The sequence below is a fragment of the Melozone crissalis genome, unplaced genomic scaffold (assembly GCF_028551555.1).
Source record: "Melozone crissalis strain CALT ecotype California unplaced genomic scaffold, PUWL_Pcris_2 ptg000016l_1, whole genome shotgun sequence".
NCBI classification, from domain to species: Eukaryota; Metazoa; Chordata; class Aves; order Passeriformes; family Passerellidae; genus Melozone; species Melozone crissalis.
In genome coordinates, this window is record NW_026535794.1 from 20084644 (window position 1) to 20106627 (window position 21984).

The 21984-nt window shown below is 42.1% G+C and overlaps 1 protein-coding gene across 1 annotated transcript in view; it reads right to left on the bottom strand.

Annotated features, from left to right (window-relative positions):
* PLXDC2 (plexin domain containing 2) overlaps positions 1–8098 on the bottom strand; it is a 253050-nt gene extending 244952 nt beyond the window's left edge. Inside the window, exon 1 of the mRNA XM_054273816.1 lies at positions 7459–8098. Coding sequence (XP_054129791.1) covers positions 7459–7567 — 109 coding nt within the window. The 5' untranslated portion in view covers positions 7568–8098. The remainder of the gene's footprint in view (positions 1–7458) is intronic.
* Between the last annotated feature and the right edge of the window lie 13886 nt (positions 8099–21984).

Below are 21984 nucleotides of genomic sequence, written 5' to 3' on the forward strand. Positions count from 1 at the left end.
TAATTGTGTTTATATATAATACAAAAATTCTAAGTTAAAGGTCCAAATGCAAAATGTGAAATGAAATATTTTATCATCATCAAAACAACAATCTCACAACTACTTGTTTTGTCACTTACTAGTGAAATACTTGACAAGAGCACGCCAGCTTTAACATAATTTTCCGACTTCAACTAGTTTTTTCTTTGAGCATTTTTTGACTAAACCTACATAACACCTGGTAGTATTGAACAGAATTCAGCTATTCTACTTTTCCAGAGTTGTTGTATTGTTCTAAGAGGATTTATAATGCTCACAGGTTTCAAAATACTACACTCATCCTCCTCATAATTTTATTTTCAGCTCCACTACCTCTTCTGAAATGTAGTCTTTTCTGTTTCTCTCTCTTTTAAATCCCTCTTGACTAACAAGAGCAGATCTGATCCATCTGACCTAGAGGCTGGCCACACCAGCTGCTGAAAAAGTGCAAGTGAGGAAGAAACAATCTCTGAAACAATCTCTGAAACAAGAAAGGGCTAGGAGGAGATGCAGGATGGGGCAAAAGAGGATGGAGCCAGGAACTCTGAAACCTGTTTTGCCACAAAGAGGTTCCCTACAGAGGGCCTTGGCGTTCTGTCCCAGGGGGCTGAGGCTGAATTGCACATGCACAGAGTTTTGCTTGCAAATTGAAATGGAGAGCCCTTTTAACCCACACAGAAAAGCAGAAACAGGCAGCTGGAGAATATCATGGAGCAACTACCACAAGAAAGACTCATGCCAGCTCCCAGTTCTCTACGGAGGCTGACTACGTTTTCCAGTGGATTTTTGGTTCAGCTGCTGACTCATAAAAGAATCTGCATAGTGATGAACAAACCTTAACCCTTCAGAAAGCACTGAATTTACAGTGGATGACACTCGCCTTTTACAACTAGCCTAGCAGCAACTCCTGTGAGAAGAAAAGATGCAATTATTCAGCAGAGATGCAGTTTGTAAATTACGACTAAAGGGAAAAAAAAAGGGTAATGCATGAATAGAAGAAAAAATTAAATACAACTCAAGTGCTTATTACTGGGTAACCACTGCATCCTATTCTGCTACTAAATGCAGCTGAAACTTCCAAGAGAATGTGCCCTATGACAGCAGTTAAGGAAAGCTGCAGTAAATACTATAAATGGCATTGCATGCCTGAAACATAAGCAGCCCTTTGACACTGTTCAATTACATCTGTAAAGCAAAGGAATGGAGATGCAAGCATCCACTCTGACACAAAATATATTTGAAACACTGCCAGAGAAAGGTTAAATGGAAAGGTTTATATATTCCCTTTGTGGAACTCTTCCTATTCATGTCAAGGATTGTTCACTGAACAAAATGGCATGAGATAAGTGATTCTGCCTAAAGACCTAAAAAGTCACCATGAGAATATCTTAAAAAAAAATTATCTGCTTAGAATGGAACCTAGACAGTGTTTCATATTAAAAAGTAAAAGTTCTAAAAAAGTAAGAACAAAATCTGATTTTAAAAGCTTTATTTCATGACATAAGAACACTAACTACAGCAGAATTTTAAATGTCCTTAACTCGTCTACAGCCACAGAAAGTGTATGTTAAAATCACATTAAAGCCATGTATATCATAGGAAATGAGAGACAGAGGCCTCAAGCTAAGGGAGCACTGGAATCATGCTCGTATTTTAGCTGCAGAGTTCAAGGCGAGCCCCTGTGTACTTAAAGCTATCCACACAGAATGATTCCAGATAGCTGGGTGACATCCAGAAAGGTTACACTGTCCAGCTATTTGCTCCAAGGCAGGAACAGCTGCCTTTTTTGATGGAATGACATTTTGGACATATGTTTATCTAACCTGTTTCAGTGATGAAGAATACTCATAGACAATCTGTTCCTCTAGCCTTATCATACGGGAATCTGCTTTACTGCAATTTCAGTCATTAGCTGCTGCTGAAGACAAGTTCCTTCTCTGTGGAAGCCTTTTACACCAGTTAAGATTGTTACCATGTCACCACTTTTATTCTCTATAGCAGCGTTCTTTCCTTTTTTCTTCACATGACAGCCCTCAATTAGTCCATACATTTCTTAAAGTGCAGTGCTTGAAACTGAAGAAAATGTAACTCTTGGGATCTTATCATGGTTGAGTGGAGCACAGGTGTCATTCATGTTTTGCCTTGTACCTACCATCATATCAATCCTTACATTTCTTTTGATGGATCATCCCATCTAGATGCTACTTTTGAAACTGTGTGTTCAACTCAAGCACCATGCCTGACCTGGATCTGGCCTCAGAACCTGCTCCATTTGTCTGTTTCAGAAGGCTGGGTCAAATCCAGCCCAGAAAAACACTCTAACACACTGTCCCTTGGTTGAGGGACATGAACAGGTCACACAAGCTCTTTCAAACCCAAACATTTAGCACAACTGATTGCTCAATGTCGACTGCAAGGAGTGCTAACTGAAGTTTAGTTTATTGGTTGGATGAAAAAAAAGAGAAGAGGAGAAAGCGGAGGAAGCGTTTCATGATGAGATACAGCACCCAGCACTCACAGATGTTACTTTAGGGCAATGTTCTATGCTCATTTGTGAGAAGCCACAACCAAAAACAATCCTCATGTGTACTTAGCATGGCCTCTCTGCATACTTCTCCATAGAAAGCAAACTCATAGGTTCTTCTTGTTCCTGCTCTGATTATGCAATTCTCCAGTTTAGTAAATACAGCATCTGCCAATTGCACCGCATTAACACTCCCAGCTCAGCCCTCATCAAACCTAAAAGTTGGATATAATTCCACACTGCTGGCAGGCTTGCAGCATTTCCTTGTACTGGATCCTAAATGCTCCCATCAAATTACCTTTGTTCCCTCTGCAGAGAGTTCTCAGGAGAGATTGCCTTAACCAAAGCTGCCTTAAATTCCATTGGTATTCATTTTCCTTAGGAAGCATGAACCACACTGGGAATGCAAAATGCCAGTGACCCCAGCTGTGTTCTCAGACTGACTGCAGCCTTAGTAAGTTTTGAAACTGGGGATGTTACAGAGATTTCTTTTTTCCAGGGCTTTTAGAGTTACAAGCAGCAGAACTGTGCAGTAATTCACAGAGTCCAATGAAACCATGGTGACTTTTATAAAAAGCAGGGTCAAATGATACTTTTATTTCTCTTAATATGAAATTTTTATCTCCTTTGTGGAGAAAAACCAGTAGCATTCAACAGAGCATGTGATAGCTGTATTTGGTGTACTTCAAAGCAAAGCAACTGTCCAGGCACCACTGCATAGCAGTCCTGCAGGAAACACAAGTTTCAGGTCCAAAGCTCCATCTCCTGAGGTCTGTGCAGGTGTGGGGACCTGCAGCACTGCTCCACCAAAATTTGCCAAAAAGTCCTTAATGAGAAATACTAAGGTCTGTGACTGTTCTCCTCAGGAAGTCCCTCATCACCTGACATTATGCATTTCTTCATCTACCTCCTTCATGGTCTCAGGAGTCTCTTCCTTGAAAGGAAACAGCCCTCCTAAACTGCATTTTTTAGAGGAATCTGGTATTCAGTAAGGCAGTAGATGTCACAAGATTTTGCTCTAAATGGCCTGTATGTGCTGCTAATAAATTTTTCACGAGACAAAAAACTATTCCAAATTATAAAGACCTTCTCTGCATTCAACTACATTTGTTTACAGTGTGGAGAGATAGTTCCCCTGTTATTTATCATCAGCTCCAAGTTACATGTCAGACAAAACCTAACATCTGAGTCAAGTATTTGCTGGAGTTTAGGTGCCTGTATGAGGATATAAATTCTGAACAGGAATATTCAGAGCCAAACAAAAACACTTCTTCCCAAGGGATTTTTAAACTTTCAATGAACTATGAGTATTGATCTTACTGTGGAAATGAGTTTTTCTAAAGCTGAATTTAAGACCTAAGTCAACCTCACCACAGTCTTAATTTATCCGCTATTTACGAGCAGTATTTCAAACCACTTTTTCAGAGGAAATGACAAAAACAAAAAGCACAAAAAAAAAGAGGAAGAAGCAGTATGAAAGTTGAAAAAAAGAGATGGCTACTTTAGAGAGAAATCTTAGTAAAATATATATGATGTGGAAATAGGATTTGGCCTCAGATGTCACTAGGACTCTCTAACCCAATAGTCCTTGTTTACATATCAAGTACAAAAAAATAAAAAAAACCCAAAAACAACTTAAATGCAGAGAAAATATACCTGATATACATGTTGTCTAATCTTGTGTTTCTTTTGCTACTTCTAAGATAAAAGCCAAAGGTCCTAAAGTACAATGATGAAAGTTTGGTCTCAAGTATAGATGTTTTTTTTAACAGCGTAAAATTCAGGCAATATCAAAGTGCTACTATTTCAGCAGTAGACAAATGATAGATTAACACTCCTTAATAGCAATTTATCCTACAAAAATAATTTTACCCCTCCTCCGAATGCTGATGTCTGGAGACAGCAGAAGTCCAATGATTATAAATTATATCAAGATTCTGGAACATACTTTGACATATTGTAATAAAAATTACAAAAACAGCCTCCCAATTCTGACTGATGACATTTGCAAAAGAATGTAACACTTTCAAGACTTTGTGGCAGCACTTCAACAGTGAGCCCTCACTCACACAACTGGACGCCTTAATTGTTTTGTGAGCTTTCAAGAGACCGTCTGCTTCACTTCACTTAATTAATGTCATACTCAGTTTGGCCGCTGTAAAACACACATACATACAAACCTCGTGTATAAGAACATCCATCCTGGACTTTTAGCATTTTTGTCATCAAAAGGGAAGTTCTGCACGGGCCCAGGGGCGGATGGATGGATGGATGGATGGATGGATGGATGGATGGATGGATGGAGCTGGAGGGGAGCCGGGCGGTGCGCGGCCGCCGCTGCGCCCTCTGGCGGGCACAGCCCCGCTCCGGCCGGCGCAGCCTCAGCCGGGCACAATCCCGGGCTCGCAAACCCCCCGGGGCAGCCAGGTGAGTTCCGGCATGCCTAGAAAATTATTGCACTTGGATTGGTCCGACTTGATTTTCTGCGGTAAGATAATTCTAATGAGCTGGCAAAAAACGCCTTTGCATTTTTTTTTCCCACGTCTGCTGAAATGAGCACGTATCCCTTTGGGAGCATCCTCAGAAATCCTCCCTGGCTCCAGCTCTGCCGGGGCTTACTATATGTTTCCATTTCTTGATACTGGTATTCCATTCATTTTCAATAAGGGGGTTTGTTAGTGACTATTTGACAAAAAGGTAAAAACAGCATCCCCTTAAGTATTTGCAGGTACCTCAAATATTTTTATTTAATTATTTAAAGGCTTTATCTGAGCTGATCCAAAGGAATACAGCAGGTGCTAAATAAAGTAAAACCTTGAAACATCACCTTTTTTCATTTTGACTCACAAAACCTGAAGTTGAATTTCTGGCTTTACAGATTTTTTTTCTCTTCTCACTGATTGAACACAGTCTATCATTGCCTTTTTTTTTTCTTTCCCCAAACAGCAAAAAGGAAATAAAACTCAGATTTTGAAAACAACATTTCATTATTATTGCAATGACATTTATTTTTTTTTAAATCAATAAGTATGGAAAAGATGCCAAAGTCATAAACATCTAGATGTCAAGACTGACTTCAGATTGCCCATCTTGCTACTTGAAGAAAACAACTACTTGCTATATTTTCTTCAGAATGTATTAAATATCAAAATAATATTTGCCTGATTATAAACTCCTTCCTACTTCATAACACATTCAGGAAGACACAAGACATTATTAAATGATTTATGAATAAGCAATCCACTGGTAAACCTTCTATTTAGCACCTCCTGGTACAGAAATTGATGACTACTACAACTTAATAGCCTAAATCAGGGTAGTGTGGTGTTTATTTGCCCACTGATATACTATACTTCATTTAGTCAGCACTAATATTTTATTGGCTGCATACATTGGCTGAAAGATAATGAACTTCGTGAGTTCAGTCCACTTCCACACAAGATTGCAATTCTCTTTTTCTAATATCACCACTACACTTTCCCCCCCCCCCCCCCCCTTATAACCAACATTAACAAACACCAACATTTGTTGCCTACAGCCCCGAGTGTAGCAGCATGGGCTCTGCAGCAGTACATGAAAACTCTCCTCCCGGCTTTTCCCTTCGGCCCCAAGTGACATGTGAGCCCCAGCAACCTGCTGAGCTACCCCGTCGTTCAGCAATTCCAAAGCTCAGTGGTGCGCCCCTGCCCGGGAAACTCCCGCTCTGTCTAGTGCATAACCTCGCTGGACATTAAAAAACCTACCCAGTCTCTCTTGTTTGGGTCAGTCACACAGTGACCACGAAACTTTTCACACTTGTATCAAACCTTTAAGGAAAGGAGGAAGGGGCAGTTCTGTTGCACCAGGGAAGCCAGTAGGCGTGCTCCATCTATTAATAATCTAGCTGGTATTTCGACTACACAGGCACAGCTTTTGAAAATACCTGTAAGCCAGAATCTGCTGCAGGAAGGTCCCCTGACACACAAACCCCACGACCTTTCTCACTATCCGCAAATGTACCAAGATTTCCTTTAACAGCTTTCCCCTCCACAGCACAAGAATACAGGAGACTTTAGTGATCCAAAGGGAAGCCCGTGCTGTGAGAAACAGTGGCCCAAGAGCAAGCACTACAGGTGCTGTGTGTCACGCATTAACAGGTGTCTCCGAGAAGGACTGACAGGAGCACCCTGACACTTCGCAAGCAAAGTTGGTCAACAGAGCCTCTCGCTCCTAAGGAACAGGTCCCACAGCGCCTGGGGCTTCTTCCTTAATCTTTCTCCTTCTCCCAACTCCCAGTTTCCAGGGAAGGCTGCAAGCTACTGACTTCCGCGGGGGAGGAGAGTGCCCGCTAGCTCTCCCAGGCAGGATCTGCAGGGAAACTTTGCCATCCCTCCACGGCTCGCTGCCGGCAGAGCTGGGGGCCCCCGGCGCGGCAGGGAGGGCGGAGGGGGGAGGCTGTCGGGGCGCCTCTCCCGGGGACTCGGGGGGCTCCGTCCCTCCCTTCCCGCTTCTCGAGGTGAGCCCCCCACGTCTCGTACCCGGCTGGGAAGGAGGCTCGGGGATCCCGCGGAGGGGCTGGGGAGGGGAACAGCACCGGCTCACAGTGATCGCGGGGCAGATTCATTAAAGGAGGAAAGTCCCGAATTCTCATTAAAATAAGAAATGAAGTCACAGAGAGCTCTTTCCGGAGAAGCCAGGGTAGGAAAGGATAAGAAGCCGGGACCCCGGGCCTCTCGCGGGTGAAGGGGGAGCCAGCCCCGAACGGCGTTTGCCCTCCCTGGGTACGGGCCCGTGGAGCGGCCGGCAGCGCCCACACGGCGGGGGCTGCGGAACCGGCCCGGCCCCCGACCCCAGCCCAACCCCGCCCCGGCCGCGCTGCCCCGGGCTCGGCGGAGAACCCGGGCCGGCCCCGCCCGGCAGGTACCGGCCTCGCTTACCGCGGCTCTGCCTCGGCGTCTCCCCGCCGGCGAGCTGGCAGCGCTCGCTCAGGCACTGGAAAAGTAATAGAAATCCGGCGGCTAGTTTGCTCCTCTGCAGCTTCGCCATAGCACGGAGCCTGCCGAGACAACTCTCCGGGTGCGGGGTGCGCGCCGCTCCTCGTCGGTGCTGGGGAAGTCCAGGGGGCGGCGGGGAGCAGCCCTAGCAGGCGCCGAGCCGCCCTGCGCTCGTAGCAGCGCTCATACAGGGGGGCGGCAGGGACGAGCCGCGGGGCTGAGGGCGCTGCACCGGGGCTGGGGGGCGCTGGAAGGAGGGGGGGGGGGGGGGCTCCGTCCTCCGAACTCGCGCGGCCGCGCCGCTCTCAGTCCAGCAGCATCACCGCTAGGGAAAACAAGCCCAGCCTCGCTGCGAACTGCCAAACTCTTCCCTCCTCGCAGGCTGCTGATAGATTTTAGGAGAGCCACTGAGATCCTCCCTTCCTGGCTTGCCCCCACCCAGCTCCCTTCCCCCGCAGGGTGAGACAGGATGGCTGAGGGACGGAGCCTCTCCTCGGTGTACCGCTACCGACTAAACCGCTCCGAGGGAAACCAGCGGGGAAACGTTCCAGCCGGAGCCAGCGGACCGGCCCCGAGTACGGGGGGAGCAGGACCCGGAGGGCGGGCGGATGCGCCGCGGGAGAGGATGCGCGGGCGGCGGGGAGGCAGGCGGGGACGGACGAACAAGTTCTCTCTCTCTCTTTCGGGGCGGTTTCCGCGGCCGGCGGCGCTGGTGCGGGGCCGAGGGCAGCGGCGTGGGGCGGGCGCTCCCCCGGCCCGCAGCGCTGCCGCCGCCCCCGCCGCGCAAGTGCGGGCAGGGGGCTCGCCTGAGGCCGGTCCCGGCCGCCGCCTCGCTCTGCCCCCCGCCCCCTCCGCAGAGCGCGGTGGAGCGCAGGCGCCGGGGCTTCCCCGGCTCTCCCGCCGCTGCCAGCGGGGCCGCGCTCCGTACGGCGGTCCCGGGAGGCGCTGCCGGGCCGGGCACCTGGCCCCGGCACGGCTCCGAGCGGGGCGGGTCGCTGCCCGGACTGAGGCAGCCTGCGCTGCACGGCGAGGGCGGGGGGAGGACGGCGGGCGGCGCGGAGACCCCCGGGCCCGGCCCGAGCCCCGCGCTCCGTGGGACGGGGCGAGCCCGGCCCAGCGCCGCCCGCTTGTTCGAAAGTTGCCGTGTAAACGTGCGTCAGTTTCGCGGATGACAACTGCAATAACGCCCAACCCCCCTGAATCCCGTTCCCCGGTGCCCCTCTCCCCCAGAGTTTCCCTGTGTTTTCGGGTAAAGCAGCCTCCCTACACACATACACACACACACACACACACACACACACACACACACACACACACAGTGCAATGACTGGGAGGGTTCTCCCCTTCCAAAAAAATTATCTTCATGCTTGATTAAACGCACCGTGAATAATCCCATCCCCTCCATTAATCTGTGAACGCCGGCACGGAGACAGAAGCGAGCAGAGGGCGCATCAATCAAACCCAGACAAGCGGAAGGGGCACCCGGGACCGGGCGGCGGCTTTTTACCAGTTCAGCAAACTGTGGAGCTGGTAATCAGCTGAGCAACATGTAGAGAACCATGAATGCACCAGCTTCTCAGCACTTGCTACCAAATAATTAAATTAATTAGGGCGACAATTAAATTAATCAAATAAATAGGTCTAAGGAATGTCAAACATAGCAGATAACTAATACTTAATCACAAAAGAACAACCAGTAACAAGACCGTGTTTTTCTTTAATTTACTGCTGCTCCTGAGATTAAGAATTGATCAGGTCCATTTTAAGTGTCTTGCTCTTTAATCATTGATGTGTTTATGTGTAAATCAAAACATAACACCCGTGGGTTTAAGAAGTATTTTGAAGTATAAGCAGAAATTTTCTAAATGTTTTCAATGTATATTAAAATATGATACTGGAGGGTATTATCAATAAGGTTTATATTTGAGTTTATAGTGGGCCTTTCTAGTTTCAAGCTTCTTGCACATACCCTTAAATAAAACAAAAGCCATCCAAGTATTGCTAAGAATAACTGCAGAAAATATATTCTATATTCTCTGTATAAGAGAAAATAATACTGGAGATTTTATGCATCAGGAATGAAAGACTGGCCTTGCTGAAATCCGTGGAGATTCAGGGGGTGTTACTACCTTGTATACCAGGTGATCTGGATTATGCCACGGATTTTTGTGCAGATTTGGTGAAGTTAGTATTAAAGCTATTGCTGCTTCTTGAAATGTAAGATAGAGGTTTCTTCATGCTATTGGAATACATTTTTCCTTGACAGTTGGTCAGGTTGCTCAGTTTATCCAAAGTATTGCTGAAATTGCTGAGAGGATTGTTGAGCTTTTGGCCTTTACTGGAAAGGGCAGGAGATAGTCTTAAAGAAGGGCTGACCACTCTTTCTGCTGTTTTTCAGCAATACTGTTGGCTGAGAATAAGAACAATAAAGTCTGTAAAACCTTCACAATCTGTTTTCGTCTTCTTTTATCCTTTTTTAAAAATAATAATAAAGATGAGATTACTGTAGTTATAGTAAATCTTAAAATACAAAATATTTTAATTACTTGAGAAAAAAGTTTACATGTTGCTAAATAAGTAATAATTTGTCAAGCCCCTTATGTATAGCATAAAAAGCCTAAATGAGGACAAATATTTTTTTCTTTGTTCTTTCCTTCTCAGTCCTATAGTTTCAGATTTAAATTCTTCATAGATACACTACAAAAACTGCATGCTGAAGAAAGGGAAGGATTAGCAAGAGACAGCTGAAGAGTGCAGTTGCAAATAAAAGTGTCAGCAATATACTAGATCCCACAGTCCTAATTTTCTGTGTTCTGTGTAGTTGTGGGACAGTTCTGCATTGTGCCTGCTGCAAGGTTAGCACAGAGTCACACCATTCAATATGTCTTCTCCACAGAAAAAAACCCCCTGCATCCTCCAAAGAAGGCTGTATACATTGTTCTTCTTGTGCTACAAATCAGAAGTAGAACATAGCTTATCTTGGTATAATTGTGTGTAAAAGTACAGGCAAGACTTTTTATTGCACTGAGAACAAGCCTGAGATAAAAGTTAATAATCAATCTTATAGTGATTAGTGACAACATGTCATTGCTAGAAAGGCATTCATAACACAAAAGTTTATGCATTTGTTGTTACTTATAAAGCATGAGTAAAACTGAAAGAACAACTTCTTGACGGTATCTCAAGTGATGAGCTGTTTTTACTTGGAACACAGTGCCTGTGATAAGTTTTCATTTCTCTTATGTGCTTTTACCATCACCATGGTTGCACATTATCTCACCTCTCAAAGGTATATATCTTATAGTGGCATAAACAGCAGTGGTTCCATAGAAATCAATGAGAACACTTCCACTTTCACCAGACAAGAATATGGCTTTATAATTTCTCTTCCCGTGTAATCCATCCCTGTTTATAACATCAATCACACAGGAAAAAAGGGTGGGAACATTCTCTCTGTTCATTATGTTCTACTGTCATACTGCTTGCAAGTGCCTGCTCTCACTTACATCCTCATTGCATTACTGATTCTGAAAAAACAAGAGTTTTTAACATTTCTTTGTCTATTTTGACATGTTCCTAGCTATTCTGCTTTGATAGATATAAGAGAGGCACTTCTCAACTGCACTCCAGTGCTAGCCTGGATCAATAACTGCTTTTGCATTTGAGGAGTCAGAGGAGGATATCTCTGCTTAATTTGGGAAAAAAAGAACCTGGTAGAAATAGTTGCAGCATTCCTGAGAGAGAGGAGAATATATCTGTATTCTCTTCCAAGAAGAAAAAACAGAGTTTCCCTGTTTGGTGAACTTGCACTTGTTGTTATTCTGCAAGCATTGTGTTGGCATATTAATAGACAGACTCCAACCACCAGTATTTTCTGCTCTAACTGAGTGATGTCTATCAAATAACCTACTTTCCCAACTGCAGAGAGAAAAAGATCTAGGTAATTAATTTTAGAGCCATAAATAAGACTTGATCTGCTAGGAGTAGTCCCCACAGGGACAAAATGGATTATGGGACCCTTATGGAGCAGATAGTCCACAGCTTGATGTTATGAGTATCACACATTGAAGCTGCACATGTCCTTTAATCCCTGGGGGTGAGCTTGCCACTGAGATTCACCTCCGTCCCTTTGGAGCTCTGTGCTGGTTAGGGCTCAAGGAGGTGATTTGTGTAGCTATTGGGAATTTGGCTGAGGCATTAGGCTTAGCATTGTCAAAAGGAGGTGTTAGAGCTGTGAACTTCGAGTGCTGCCCAGCTGGCAGCCGCCTTTGATTTTGCCAGTTCAAAGGAGGAGCACAGCATTTTTGTTGAATCACTAAAGGGCACTGCAAAACTCAGATGTTAAGCATGAGGCAGAGAGGCAGCTTCCTTGTTAAACAGAGAAATACAGCAACTTTCCAGAGAAGCTTCACTTTTAAACAAACCTTTGCTTCTTTCCCTTTTCCTCTGGCTGGGAGAGCCTCGAGTCTCATCACTCAGCCTTATTTTCTGGGAAAAGCCCTGAGGTTCCCTTTCTGGTTAAGTCACATCCAGTAGGCTTCTGCTAGATCCCCTGTAACTCTCTGTGAGGTGCTGTATGCAAATACATGAGTTTGCATAATTGTGCCTAATTAGAATCTGTCCATAGTGGGGCTCTAAGAGCTGTGTGGTTGATGCCAGTTCAGCTTTGTTCAGCAGAGCTTTCTGCTTATCTCTAGGACAGCAGGACTGCAAACCTGCCACATGCACTGCCTTTGGCCTGTGCCACAATGCATGGTTAGAGAGAGTTTCTTTTGGGGTAAAGAGAGTTCAGATTCATGGAGTGGTAGATACTTTGTGATGTGGAAAGCAGAACTCAGTCTCATTATCTCACACTGATAAACTGGTTCACTGGAAATTTGAGGAGGGGAAAAGTTCAGTAAGCAAGGCAGCATGAAAAAAATAATAGTTTGAGGTTAAACAAAAAGTTTAATCCAAAACAGTTTTGATATTTATTTGAGCTCTGAAACAATTTTAAAAGAATGGAATCGGTTTTAAAATGGAACATACTTCCAGAATGAGAAACCAAAAAGTTCCAGCTAAACATCAATTATTTGAACTGAAAATGCTTCAAAGTTATTCTTTCAATGAATCTCAGAGTTATTCTTTAAATGAGTCTGCCTTTGCAACAACACTGACTCAGGGAAATGCTGCACCAAGCAATGCCTTTGCCTGCTTGTGATCGAGAGATGTGAGGATGTTACTCAACTTTGAAAGGCACAAGGCAGCAAGCCCCAAAACAGGGCCTAGGAGTTCCCAGTCACACACCCCATCCCTACAGCCCTGGAAAAGGCTGTGCTTGTGGCCTACTCGACTTATGCCCAGTACAGTTCCAGTTCCAAGCTATGGACCCAGGACTGGAGGAACTAGAAGGTTTCCTGAACACTTCTGGCAGGGCCAAGTTTAACAGAGAAGTTAATATTTCAGTATAGCACTGGTCAGCAGGCCAAAGTAAACCCACAAGAGAACTGAAAGAGGCTAAAGGGTGACACAGAAGAGAAAGCAAGCATGGAAATCAAAGTGAGAGAAGAAAAAAACAATTTTTTCGGTGACATTTCTCTATTGCTGTGATGAGAACCTTATTTATATGTGGATGCAGACTTTTGTGTGATGAACCTTACATGCACAGGACCCAAGCCTTTTTTCATGGATGGCTACAGGGAAAGTGGGGATGGTGGCAGAGCAAATAATTAGTTCTCATTTAGCCAAGGTAGTGGGGCTCAGCACAGGATAATATTCAGAATGGACACATTCTTTGTGGGCATGCTGGTACTAGCAGTCACTGAAGCAGTCAATAAAACTAAGAACAAAGATTTTCAGCTACAATTAAAACCAAATCAACCTCAAACATAGCTTTTCAGTGGCCACATTTTCCAAGAAAGCAATCTTTACTAGAATCTGCAGAAGCATGCCAAGCTATTCTTCACTAAGCCCTTTCTTACTCACGATCTGGAGCTGGTAGGAGGGCCTGAGCAATTACTATGGCCCATAGAGCTGTGAGTAGAGTTAACGTTTTTAATCATTTGAGACCAAAGAGAAAAATCTGCTGCTGAGCACAGCAGGGGAAGGCAGACTGGGTTTAGGACTGGTGTTAGAAAATGTAATTGGCTTGGGATTAGGTTTTAGGTCAGGAAGCCTAGGCAAACTTTAAAGCTAGAATGATCTTAACAAGTGCTTAGCTGAGACAACTGACCCAGGAGTAGCTGTGACACTGACCTGTAGAGGGTCAATGCCTGGTGTTAATGATGGCTGTGGGGGTGGGGGAGAGGGACAGCTGCAGCAAGTAGCCAAAGTTTGGGAGTTAAGTATTGAAAACATCTACCACATTTTTGTGCAGTGGCCCCAGCAGCAGTACAATCTGCTGCACATCCAGCATCTTGTTGCCCGTTTGTCTTTCCAGACTTGCTTGCACATGAAATCACGCCACAGATTTCTCCAGCAGTTTGTGCTCAGGAAGACTTCTGTTGCTAGGATTGCCTCAGCTGGGTCCATTATAGACATCAAGACTCTGCAATATGTCTAAAATAGCAACTCAAATATGATGCTTTTTCTTCAATTCAGTGCTTGAAAGAAATAACTGTCTCCCTTAAATGTGAGGACCAAGGAGCACAGAACTTTGGCTTCCTCCCTGCTATAGGGGCTGATGTCTCTAGGCACAGCTGTCGTATCTGATGATCAGACCCTGAGACCTGCTTCAGAAGAGTGCCAGCATCCCCAGCACAGAGATTCCAGAGATTCTCCACACTGAGGGGGGCAAGCAGGGAACTGGCCAGTAAAACTGACCACAGAGGCAGGGAAGGGAGTGTGTCAGAAACATTCTTTTTAACAGTGGTTCCATTGACCTGAGCTGAATCACATTCAGTACAGAGCTGATCTGGATATGAAGAAATAAGAAATACAATTACTTAGAAGCTGTGTTGTCTTAGGTTCACCTTAGCATATTTCCTGTGTGTTGTGATGGATCTTAAAAGTCACTGTCAACATTAAGTGTGTAGGAATGCACAACTGATGTGCAAAATGCCACTGTTACTTGTACTGATTGCAGGCTTAAGGAATGGATATATCTTCAAAGAAAAGCATAACCTAGCAAGTTTACTTCAATTCAGCCACTGTGGCAATTCTTCCTTTGCCAGGGAAATCTTTAAGAAGGGAAGAACTCTCCAGGAGCAGTTAGATGCTAAAGCAGATAAATGTCTCCTTTTATCTTGTTTTGAAGTGGTCCTTTCTTGGTTATCACAAGTTGAAAAGGTTTCTGTAGTGATTCCTGTCTGCAAGAAACACCAGAATTATTTAGTCAAAGGCATACCCATCTGCCAGCCAACAGGCTTCCCCCAGTCAGGAAGTTCTGCTCTCTGAGAGCTGCCACCCTTCTCTCCAGTAAGACTTCCCTGTAATTTACCCCTGTATGTTGCTCCAAACTACCCTTGAACACCTTAACCTCTATATAAACATTAAGATATGATTTTTCCTGGGCTCCACATGCACCATGGAGCTTGGCTGTGTGCCTAATGAGAAATAGTAAGCAAGTGTCCACTGAAGGGTAGCACTTATTTGATGATTTTTCATGTCAGAAATCCACCCCAGATAAGTGTTTATTGTGAGACTTTGATCTCAAAGATTTAGCTCTCCCTGCAGAGCAAAAGCAGATGCTTGGTAAGCTGTAGCTGTAGTCCTGACAACCCTTTCAAATGTCTAGACAGTGGAAAGAGATGATTACATCCTCTTTTAAACTCAACTGCAACAATTCAGCACGCTTACCATGTTTACTTCAGGATGAACCTATTTACACTGCTTTGTTTCATGACACTGCAAGTATCTAATACTTTTGAAAGATGCAGGATGATAAGGTGGTCAGGATAAAAAACCTGCTTTCCTAAACAGTAATAAATCTAACAGATGTACTAGGTCACATATGGTCCTTATACAGACTTTAGCATTGACCTAGAGATTAAGGAGTTTGATAACGTGCATTTGCAGCTAATACTTATCATTTAAGAGTCTTGAAAATGTTAACACTTAGAGAAAGCCTATTTAATTAATGCTCCCTGAAGAACACTTTAAATCCCAGAAACAAGGCTGAGAAATGTCCAACGCTGCTGATTTACTTCATGCCATGTATTGAACAAGGGATGAGAAAACTCGTTACCATAATCATAATGGATGAAGAGCTATCTTAGTCTTACAAGACAATAGACTTAGAAGAGATCTGAAAGAGAAGGGAAGGAGATTTCACCTTTGTCAGCATCCTCAAAGCCAGCCATGGAAACTGGAGATGTTTATGTGCCAAGTCTGCCTCTCATCAACCATGTCACTGAAGCAGGTATGGAAAAAATTTCTGGTAATTCAGGACTGTATTAGGTGCTTTCCAGTTTTCTAATTAGGAGCCTAAAACTTTTCCTTTTGGTTGAGTAAAACTTCTGATTTTCTTATTAATTTGTTGTGGAGTTTAAAATTATCTCAGGTGCTTCTGATAAATCAGAAGTACTTTTTCTCTCTGGGAAGCCTAACAAGATGCAATTGCCAACACAGAATCCCAGAACAAACTCTTTGGATGCTAAAGAACTCAGAAAAGTTAATGAATCTCAGAAGATTTATCTAGTTCAATACAAAATTTTTAACAAAGGTTAAAGTAAATATAAATTGTAAATATATTAAACCTTTGTCAATGGCAAGCTTTTGATATCTTCAGAAAAACCCATACCATGGTATTCTTCTTTGTTCTTGTAGTCAATTGTCCAGGCCAGAATACCTGCTCATGTGGAAAGCTGAGGTTAATATTGTCAAATTGTGATTTTAAGCTTGATTCAGGAAAGTTTTGTGTACTACTTTGTCAAATTCTCTGTCTTCTAACATTCATTGTGAACAGTCTTATTTCCTGTGATCTGAAAAATCAGTTTCCCACTAGTGTTTCAAGGTGCCACTAAGTGAAATGTCATCAAATCAACAGGAGTTCCTATTTTTGAGGGTAGTTTTCTGTATGTATTTTAAGGCTTGGTTACAATTTCAGTTTGTTGCATCTATTTCATTTACATAATAATGAAGAAATGAGTCTGCAAAGATATTTCCAGTCACCAGTCACCAGTTCAGACTGGATTTCAAAAATAAGTAGGTAGTAAAACCATACAAGTTAGATCTATCTATCTACTCAGTAAATATAAGATTTTTTTCTGAGATTTCAGTTTTATGCTGCACCATTAAGCCTGATCTGAGTTTCCAACTGCAGCTGTCAAAGTTGCTTTGCTAACACCAATAATATATTTTATTTTATTTCCAGTGCAAAATGAATCCTACATACAGAAGACATACTGTGTATATGAAGATTGGAATGAAAATGAAAATGAAAAGAGCATCTAAAGCTGGCAATGTTTGACTCCTAGGAAACAAAAGGAAATAAAGAGGATAAATTTTAAATTTGGAAGAACTCAGTGAACTTTTAAGGACAGATGACACTTGATAATGTTAACCGAAATCTGTTTAACTCATGAAGTCATAACTCAGTTTCTCCTCAAACCGTGCTGCTGTGCTGGCAACAAGCAGCTCTTTAGCAATATCAAATAAGCAGATGATGCAAAAGAAACAATTCCCTTATGTTCCTTTCAGTAATAAAATAAGCAGTCTATAAAGCTAATACCTTTGCACACAGTCTCAGGGTTTTATGGTAATCTTATTAGGTATTTTTGCAGCTATAAATTTCCACATGTAGTGGAATGTATCTAAAAGATGCAGATCAATCAGTGTCACAAGTCAAAATATGTGTTGAAAAATAAACTTATTTTTTATAATCCATCATCCGTTTCTTTCTGCTTTTTTTTTTTGCATTTCCCTTGTTTCTTTTTCTTTGTGCTCATGAAGAATGGTGCTTTGAAGCAAGAAAGTTATAAACTGTAGGCTGTGTAAATAAGTTTATGTCAAATATACTTCAGAAGTTTACTCTCTCTTTATCATTCAAGTGAATTGTTTTTTGAGGTTTGACAGTAATTGTTTTTTCCAAATGTTTTTCAAGGTGTTGTGTTTTAATCCCAGTTGGGAATTAAGTGCCACACAGCCACTTACTGACTGAAGGGGAGAAGAATCAGAAAGAAAAGGTAAACCTCGTGGGTTGATATAAGCACACTTTAATAATTGAAACAATAATGATAATGTGAAGATAATAATGATAATAATAACAACGGTGGCAATAATAATAACCTCAACAAAAACAATAACAATAATAATGATAAGGAGAGGAAGCGAGAATAATAGAATAATAGAATCCAGGAGAAACAAGTGAAGCACAATAAAATTGCTCACCTATACCCAGCTCATCCCTGAACAGTGACCAGCTCCTCCCAGACAACTCCCCCATGGAACATCCCTTGGTGACTCCAGGGCAGCTGTCATGGCTGTGCTCCCTCACAGCTTTTTGTGCCCCTCCCAGCTACCATCCATGAGACACTGAAAAGTCCTTGAGTTAGGGTAAGCAATACTTAACAACAGCTAAAATATTAGTTTGTTATCTACATTATTCTCATACAAAATTCAAAAACGCACTGCCTTGTACCAGCTACTAAGAAGAAAATTAACCCTGTCCCAGCCAAAACCAGGATAAAAAGAAGACTTTCTGCTTTTTCTTTTTTTTTTTTCTTAATTATAATTTGAGATTTTTGATACATCTGCATTTTTTTCATTTTTTTCCATTGGAAAGATAACAACAGAACAGCCTATTTCTCTAAATTCAGAATTTTGTCCAAAACTAACTGTGATTCATTCCAATTTATGTAGCTTAATACTGTTTCTTTCAGTCATTGAAACACCAATAGACAGTCTTACCTTCCCCTTTTGTCTACATTCCTTGTAAGTTCAGGTAAATTGGTCTGGATGGGAGTTAATTATGCAGGACTACAGGGAGAGGTCCTTGGCTAGTCAGTCACATTATAGTCTGGGTTCAACACTGCTAATAAATTTTGCCACAAAATTAGAAAACTAAGCCAGGGTGTATAAAATAAGGGCAAGTTGCAGTCTAGGGAGAAAAAAGCCCCAAACATATGCAACTGACTTGGGCCTCCTGATTTTTTAATTGTCTATACTAGTTCACTACAACAATTGTAGAATATTTTAGCTTGTATGATGAAGAAAAAATTCCTCCCAGAAATCAATTTTAGAAGTCCACCCTGATACCAGGCAAAGCAGTTTTATCTATTTAAGATATCTGAGCACAGTCTTTAGATTTTGTGAATTGAAATACTGGGATGTCCAGGAGAGTTATGTCTGTTCAAAACATTTGAGGATCTGGAATACAGTGGCAGCACAGGGCTGGATTTCAAGCCCTTCTCCGGAACACCCCTGTGAGAGTTACAGACTTGCCTGGAGTCTTTCAGCAGGTGAAATGATTATGCAGGGAATAATAGCTGTTAATAATAATAATAATATAATAGCTGTTTTAATAATAATAATAATAGCTGTTTTCTTAATAATATCCAACATTTAAAAACCTGTCATTCATATTTTCATGAAAGTGAGCACAGTCTAACATGTTACACTACCCTTGCTTTTGCTGAAAACAAATAAAAATAATTAAATCAGCTAGTGTTACTTGGAGGGTTTTACAAAACTGATTTGTGAGGGGAAAGGGAGGGTAGGGGCTTACAAGGTGTGTGTGTCATGTACATACACCTCTGCCTGCTGGAAAATGTGAGACCAGGTTTCTCTGGTAACAAAAAAGTTGTGAGCTAAGTTTTTCTCATTTGAACTTGGTCCAAGTTTTTATTAGCACCCTCTTGGGTTGTGTGTAGTGTCTATCTGGACACACCCACTGAAATCCCACTTTTATTTTGGCAGTCACATAACAAAAGGCAAGAAAATTAAAAGCAACCCATATAAATGACACACGAATGCATGGATGTGATGTTTCTAAGTCCTTTTCCTACTTTTTGACAGTTGTGGTTTGTGGACAGATACTGATTTTCAAAGAGGAAGATGTTCTAACATGCTGCCTTTTCCTGCTTTTCTCACCTCCTGAACTGCATTTTCAAGACATGAAAAGTGCTTGAATTTATCGTATTATGACAAAATAAGAAACAAAAATTGTTGACACTTTATATTCCCTTCTAGAATGGCAGCTATTTTTCAAGCTTTACAGTTGGATTTCATTACATTTTAGTCTATATACCTTCCTGTACTTTCCACTACTCCACATAAATTTCTTTTGTCTTGCTTTCTACATGCAACTCTAGAAAACATGTTTTCCTAATACAAATATTCACAGTTTTTCTAATGCCTGCAAAATGTGATGCAATTGTAGTTGAAAGAGATCATAGCTCAAAAACTGGGAAGGCAAGGGTAAATACATTGCCTAGGATTAAAAAAAAGAGATGTAGTTATAGGTGGTCTCATTAGCCTGATTTATCAAGGTTCCCAAGCAGCTGACACTTCATAGTAGGGGAGGAAACAGAGCCAGCAGGTATAGCATGAGCTTGTCATTCAGAAGAGCTGGGCTCAGTTCCTGCCTTATCATTGGTTTTTCCCAAGTCACTAGGAAAGCAGATTGCTCCCTCCTAATTCAAGAAAATACCCTGTCCTTACCTTACCAAGCTGTTGTGAGTGCCAGGCAGTGGCAGCTGTGAGGTCTGATAGAAGGCAAGGACAGCCCTGCAATAGATGGTGCTATTCCCACACTTCACAATCAGGGTGTCCGTGGTCTTTCATCTACAAGTCATGTGCTGAGAAAGTCTTGACTTTATTTTTTGTTTCCTTCTATGATATTCTCACAAAAAACCAAGATTATTAAAACATTTCCCCCCATTTTCCTAGTAGTATTCAGCTTCCTTGCTTTGGGGTTTTTATTTGTTACCTACTATTATCTCTCCCTACAGCAGTTCTCCTCTACTAAATCAGGTCATTATTCATCTGTTTCCACACATTGCCCTCTCTCCCTAAAGCATTAGAAACTCATTCATTCCATTCAAGTATGGAAAATACATTTTCAAAATGCTAGTCCTAACTGCTACGTGTCAGAATCAGCTTAACTATTTGTATCAAATCCTTTGTTCAGAAGACAAAAGAACCAGCAAAGAGGATAATGGATTACCCACTGTAGTGTCTCATCTGAAGTTATCTAAAGGCTGCTTTGATAAGTAGAGTGAGAGTTGTTGGTGTGACTAATGTTGCACCATTATATTGCTATAACCTGTAAAACACAGAGACACCAGGATCATAAGAAATACTGCTACAGAGCATCCAAAGTGGTTATCAACAGTGAAGGAAACACTGGCATCTAATCCATTACATATATTGCATTGATACAAAAAATTGATTTTTCTAGCTGGAATGGGGTAATAGAAGTCTTTATACAAAACAGCTTCTTGTCCATGAGGAGTTAGATGTTTTTAGCATAAGAGATTAATTTGATTAATATAGACATACTGAAACAGAAACCTTATTACTTGGTTGTCTTGCAGACACTATAATAATATGTACCTCTGTCAAAGAATGTAGATACCAGCATTTAACAACAGAGATATTCAGGGTAATGGGCTGACCTCAGCTCTGCTGACTCCTCGCTGTAAAGGTGTAATTCCGCTGGTCAGCCATTTCCTGGACAGTTACAACAGTTACAACACAAATGGACTCACAGTACTTTAAGTAGCTCGTAAAAACATTCTCATTAAAATAAATAAACAAACAATCAATCAAACAAAAAAATCAATCTAGTAATTTTTCAAAGACTTTGCCAAAAGCTTAAAAAGGATTTTGGTACCATCTTTGTCTTCCTTCTCCTGGTTAAAGAAAGGAGAGAATAACGTTAGTCAATTCATCCTAATAGGTCTATGCATCTATGCTCTATGAATTTTCTTTCTTTCCCTGTTGAACATTGTGGAGTCTGAAACGTCCACATCACTCACAACCCTCTCAATATCTCTTTAGTAGAAAGTGAAGAACCCAGAATCTCATAACAGTTTTTTTTCATGGATTTTGTGTTTCTGCATTTCACAAATTGCTTTTGCCCTAAAATTAATCATTGTTCTTAAAGACTTGGAAGAAAAGAACAAGGAAAGTAAGTTTATATATAAATAGTCTAAGAAATAGATTGTAGCAATAAACTCCAGGACATATTCGTGGGCGAGAGGGTCAACAGAAGTTAAGCAGTGACCCCAAAGTAATAGCACATTATGGTTATCAGCTCCAATATACTGAGTGCAAAGGAACAAATTGATTTTTTTAAAGCTTTGAAAATTAAACCCACCACAGTAAAAGTGTATTATACATCAGCCAAAAAAAAAAAAAAAAAAGTCAACCCTGCCATAAAAGCTATTTAAGTAAAACCAAATATCACCACAGAATCAGAAGGCAAGATTCACTTCTTTTTATTTCAGATGATTCCTCCCTAGGGCTGTGATTCCCTAATTGCTTTATTGCTACTGATGGCAGGACTTGGCCTAGCCCTGGGGACCAATGCAGTGTGACAATACAGAA